Source organism: Hipposideros armiger, unplaced genomic scaffold, assembly GCF_001890085.2.
Source record: "Hipposideros armiger isolate ML-2016 unplaced genomic scaffold, ASM189008v1 scaffold_25, whole genome shotgun sequence".
In the NCBI taxonomy this organism is placed as follows: Eukaryota; Metazoa; Chordata; class Mammalia; order Chiroptera; family Hipposideridae; genus Hipposideros; species Hipposideros armiger.
Genome location: NW_017731375.1, coordinates 5,607,477 through 5,613,426, shown reverse-complemented (window position 1 = coordinate 5,613,426; position 5,950 = coordinate 5,607,477). Strand labels below are relative to the sequence as shown.

At 44.1% G+C, this 5,950-nt stretch overlaps 1 protein-coding gene across 1 annotated transcript; it reads right to left on the bottom strand.

Moving 5' to 3' along the window:
• Nucleotides 1-842: 842 nt before the first annotated feature.
• On the bottom strand, nt 843-4,125 carry EFCAB9 (EF-hand calcium binding domain 9). The gene is made up of 4 exons (XM_019635937.1): nt 3,858-4,125; nt 3,073-3,249; nt 2,143-2,265; nt 843-884 (listed from the first exon to the last, which is right to left on the bottom strand). The coding sequence occupies exons 1-4, from the start codon at nt 3,948-3,950 to the stop codon at nt 843-845; spliced, it is 435 nt and encodes a 144-aa protein (XP_019491482.1). The 5' UTR covers nt 3,951-4,125.
• Between the last annotated feature and the right edge of the window lie 1,825 nt (nt 4,126-5,950).

The following is a 5,950-nucleotide window of genomic DNA, read 5'->3' as shown; positions in this document are numbered from 1 at the left end:
TGTACTTGGTCTGATAAGCTGTACCTTAAAAGCACAGTGGATTGCCTCAATGTGGAAACAATGAAACTTAACTGAAGTGTCTCTACAAACTTAAAAAAAGTTTAGGTCACATAATATAATTGAGAAAAAAAATCCTAATGTGAACATTGACAGACTGTTTTGCTCTACTCTTACTCCCAAAAGAGTGTCACTTTACTGGTGCAATTGAATTTTAGTTTGTACACTGAAGTTTCAGTTGGGGCCCATCAGAGGTAAATGCTGTTTCCTGATTTCATTCTAGAACCACCCAGTTTACGAAAAGGCTGTTAATAGGAATCAAGCAGTTGGCTCGTGATGACCTTTTCTAGTCACCCTGATGCTTTGCAGGGAGGAGGGAAAGCTATACTACCTGCTCATGTCTGAAACCTCAGTTAGCAAGTTTAATATTCACTTATTTAAAATTAATTTGAAATAATTGAATAATTTAAACATTGAAATTTTAGTTTAAGATTTATTTAGTCAGAATTAAAATCTACTATACCTGTTATCTGTGGCTGTCCCTCCTCTCTCACAGCCCCCGTTCTGAAACAACAAAAGATACGGTATCTTCGTTGCCTTAGAGACTGTGTCTGACAAAAACATATGCCATGCTTACCCTTGCTATATCCTCAGGACTGTTCCCACTGCAAAATGGGGAAGAAGCCTTCCTAAGACCTCACTGTAGTTTCTCCTGCCGGAACGATGCCTAGATCCTAAGGCTGGCTGGAAGCTAAAGCCTCGCAGGCTGCCACGAAAGCGGCAGAAGCTGTGCCAAGGTAAGCTCAGTGGTGAGGCCCTTTGAAACGATGGCTCACCTCTAGCTGTCATTTTCCAGCCAGATCCTCCTCGTCTGTCAGTACCAAACTCTGTGGTGGTGTCATAGTGTCCAAACTCGTTTGCCAGAAGGTGTTCTCCTGAGAGAATCACTGCAAACTTTTCACCAAATCAGAGGAAGAGAAGAGCACTGTTCTAAAACAGTGAGGTGCTTTGCATCTCTCTGCTCTTCACAACACTTGCTGGAGATGTCTACCATTATCCCCATGTGGAAAGCACAAATCAGAAATCAGGAGTTTTTGTTTTGTTTTGTTTTTTTTGCTAGCTTTATTCAGTTTTTGTAGTACCAACATGGGGAAGAGGCAGAAGTTTGGGCTGCTAAACCTTATGGTCATAAGTGTGTTATGATAATCCCATGTCTGTTAGAGCAAACACAGAGAGCGTTCATAGTAATTAACATTTGTCCTACAGGTTCCACTTATGAATGAGCCTTAGATAAGCAGCACTCCTGTCTGCACCTTGGCAGAATGATTCTCAATGATTATTAGGTTCTCTGGAACTCACTGAATGCCTTACAGTCAGTTATATCGCATAATGTAGCCTTAAGAAATCCTTCGTTTATTTATAGTCAGTGAGCTGTATTTCTTGAATCACCAAACTTGTTCCTCAGAAACTCATGGTAGAAGGAGATGTGGTCATTAGCATAACGCAGAAGAGATTTCTGAGCCACTGAAATGTTAGCTTAAAACTTAAACAGAATCCGCTGAAACTGAAGTGAGTTACTCGGATCACTTGCTCTAAGCACAGGCATCTAATTGACCTTGAATTTGAATCCCGGTTCCACCACTAGAGAGCCGTTATGTTCTTAGATAAGATTCTTAATCTCTATAGGCCTCAATTTCCTCATCTGTAAATTGAAGACAGCACCTAATTCATAGGGTTATAAGGATAAATGAAGTCACGCATCTAAAGCACCTGTCCGACCCATAGCAAGTATTTATTGAACGGTAGTTACTGTCATTAACAGTACAGTGAGTAGGGAGGAATCACAAGTCCTGTGTCAAAAACATTTAAAAAGTTATTCAAGGCATTAGTTATACCAAAAATTAAACTCATAAAAGGGCAGAGAAAGTGGTTATTCACATTATATTATTGCAAGTCGTATGTGAGGTTATTAAAGTTAGGAAACTGCTGTTTAAGGAATGCTCATTTTAATCCATCGTATATCAAAATCAATGTAAAGATACCCACTTTGGTGTTCTAAATTTATTTTTCAACATGTTAACAATTATAATTATTTATATATTTTTTGAGATTCATTTATTCCGGAAAGATTTTTTTTTTACTCACATTAACTTCACGTAATGTTTTCTTTTTGAGCAGAGACTTCTTTTTCTCCTCTGCTTTCTGCCTCTCCTGGCATTTGTCCATGGTGAAGATAGTAAACAGCTTAAATTCCTTGTAAGTTAGACGCTTTTGTTGGGGGAAAAAAAAGAGAAATTATTGCAGGAAGGATTTGATACTTTGTGTCAGATGAGAGCAGGATTGTAATCATTTCTCATTTAAAAACTTGGAAACTTAAAGAGGCTCAGTAATTAGGACAAAATTGCCGCCTGATTGTAGTCTAGAAGCCAGAACAGAGAATCTATTATAGACTCTAAAGGAACCAAGTGTCACTTTCTTTTACAACATCAAGTCTAGATGCTTCGGCCTGGCATCTGAGGGTCTTCACAGTGTGACCCAACTTTTCCAACCTTAGTTCCCACTTGCTCCCCCAACATGCATGGACTTCCTCTTTAAATAGGCAGAATTCACTGTCTTGACCATCGTTGTCTCTTAGGATTTTGCTCATGTGTTCCCATCATAGAATTTCCTCCTTTCTACTTATTCTGTTGGGTTGTTGGAAAAATACATGACGTATTTTTTCTATGTTTTTTGTTGCAAAAATGCGTCATGACTTTTCTGACAGCCCAATATATGCTCTTCCCCAATACCAACTCCTGCCATATTAATATATTTCTTTCTCTAAACTTCTAAGCAAAATTTCCTCCTCTAAGCGTCTGTAATTTTGTATCCACACTGTGTGATGTAGCTGTTAACTTATTCAGTCCTCTCTTCCACAGGCCTGTAAATCCAGTTTTTTCTGATCCCAGCACATGACACACCCGACCAGGTTTTCCCACCCTCCTTTACCCTCATCTCTGCTTTAGGTGGTAGGACATTGTCCGCCGCCTTTGGACGGAGAGGCTGCCAGGCCGGACTTGAGGGGGCTGCACTTACACGGTCACCTGTGATGTCAGAGGCATGGTAGAGCTCTCTGAGTTTTTTTTTCTTAATATTGAAAAGAAACTTGTACATGTGGAAGCTCTCTACACCAATTTTCAGCTCCCCATCCAAGTCGAGCAGCTCAAAAACAGGCCGGGAATGGCGGAAGATAAATTGCTCTTCCAGGTGGTTCTATTTTGAGAGAAAGAGGCAAGACAAAAGACAGTGTTGTTGCTACTATTATACTTTCTAAACTCGCTGAAAGACTCCTGTATCCCCTAGTCCGTTCCCTAGGAAGCTAAAAGCAAAAGGCAAAATCATCGACGCTCAGTGTCGAAAGGGTTCTGTGGGCAGTGCATCAGGCCTGCTCTGGCATCTGTCTTCAAGGGGGACTCATCTCCATCATTCATCCCCTCCAGAAAGTTCTTTGAGAAATGGGACCACTGAGGGAACTTGGCGCTTGGGATGACTGGGGGGTCTCCAAGTATCACCAGCTGGGACGGGCAAGGAAGGGCGTGCCAAGGAGGCACGTGCTGGGGGGACCTGTCCTTTAGCAAGAGGTGACGTGGGAGGGCTGAAGGCGGGCACAGGCAGGGGCCGAGGCTGGGGGACTCTTGGGAAGTCTAGGTTATACATGGACCGTGTAGGAACCTAAAGTAGTCCTTTCCTGCATTCCTTTCGTCCCGGTTTGAGTGAAAGGAAGAAAATTTCTGGTACTCTTAATTCAATGCGACCGTTAGCAAGATGGCAGCAGCTGCCAAGCTCGGCCTCCTCAGCCCAGGTCCTGAGCTCATACTCGCCTGGTGTGCCAGCAGTATGCAGACCAGCATGTAGAACTGGTCAAAGCCAATCTCGCCCAGAGCGTTCCAGTCCAGCATGTTAAACACAGTCATGATCTGTCTCCGGCTCAGGTTGGTCACATGATGAAGGAAGTGATAAAACAGCACATCTGGGAAGGTGGGAGGCAAGGAGATGGGTTATTCTGAAACTGCTCCAAAATGCGAAACACCTGGGAGCCACCTAAATGGCAGTGATGTTGGAAGCCTGTGACCTGGGAACAGCAGTAACATTTTTCTGGCCTCGCCACGGTGCCTTCCACGATTCCTCACACCTTCATTGTCCTTGAGCTGCATGGAAAAGCACTGCACCCGGAGTTGTGGAGAGTGAGGGTGGAGAGGGCTTGGTTCCTGACTCCAGCTCCCAGGCTCCATGGTGCGGACAGGTGTGTACAGGTAACCAATAAAGGGCGCAGAGTGCTTCTCGTACATGGAAGGAAGACGCTTAATTATACTGGGGACCTAGGGCACTTGGAGAAGCTGACATTTCACCAGGGCTTTTCACTTGAAGAGATAATGAAAAATTTAAAAGTGACTCCTCTTCTGTAAAGGTATCCATATTCCTCAGGCTTATATTAAAAGGAATGCATTTGGCCGGGAGGGACAGGAACAACTGTTAATGCACACCTCAGGTGCTGGGCCATCTCAATGCCGCATCTCCTGGAACCCTGACAACCCTACAGGGAAAGTGGCATCACACCATTTTAAACAGCCTCCGACAATAAATAGCCTATTTCAGTGCTGCCCCAACTGTAATCGGCACACCAGTCACGAGAGGATCTTGTAAGAATACAGATTCTGATTCAGGAAGCCTGGTGTGGGGCCAAGTCTGCATCGTTCACAAGCTCCTACGTGATGCGGCGGCTGCTGACCACACTGGGATCTAAATGGTCCTCCTGACTCCACAGCCTTGCTCTCTCCACGGGGTAGCCAAACCCTCTGCGCGTTCATGTATTCAATCACATACAGTCAGGGAAAAAAAGACTGTGGTTGAAAGTACAGGGAAGGTTTTTGCCTGAAATGCCACTCACGAATCACCTGTCTTGGAGTATAAGGTGGAAGACAGGAACTTGGTGACACATCTCTACGGTGGCCCACGGCACTGAAGGGATTTCCAAGTGTGGCTTTGTCTACTTGGGATTTCCCTTTGCGCACTGGCTACAGAAACTATCTCCTGCATACGATAGGGCTCCACTGAATTCATAAAACATCGATGGAGTTTGCAGTCCCACTGCCAGCTAGCTAAGAGCACAGGGAGCCATTCGTCACCATGTCATGCTTCTGGTAACACTGATGTACCTACCCCTTGCCCCACCAGGTATGAGCATGTGGGAACACACACACACACAAATGTTCACATGGTCCTTGAGGAATGTTTTGGTGGTGCACTTAGGAGCTACTTAACAATCACTGTTTTTGGCCCACCAGGCTCTGGCCTACACAAGTCTCCTGAGGCCTTAAGTCACGCTGCCTCCCCGGAAGGCAAAACTTCAGGCTGTGCCTTCACTTTTTCAGGTCACTCTCCAATCCCTTGGTGACCAGAAGACATGAGCGTGACTTTACGTCTCGGGGACTGCATCATCAGGGAAGTGACTGAGTTACCAGGGAGACCAGACTCTTCTCAGCAAACATTCCTATGAGACTCAGAGGGTGGGCTTTGGAGTCAGAAGGCTGTGTGTTTCAGTCCCAGCTTTTCCAATTACAGCTGGGCCTTATTGGGGGGCTGGGTTCTTGTGAAGATTTGCTGACAAACCCTGTGTAAATCTATTCGTAAAGAGAAAAAAAGGCATGAAATGATGAGAAAATGAAGGTGTGTGTTTATTGTTTTTTAAAGATTGAATGAACTCTTTTAAAAATCTCTATGGAAGAAAACCCTAATTCACAAATGACATCTCTCTCTCTCTCTCAGGTTACAATGAGTGGACAGGATACCTTATTTATACCCAGTCCTAAAACACCTGAAGTACTTTACTTGGTCTTCTATTAGCTTGTGTTAGTAGGCACAAGGCAGGGTCAAGATCACCAATACTTTTTGATGATTCCCAAGTACCACAAGT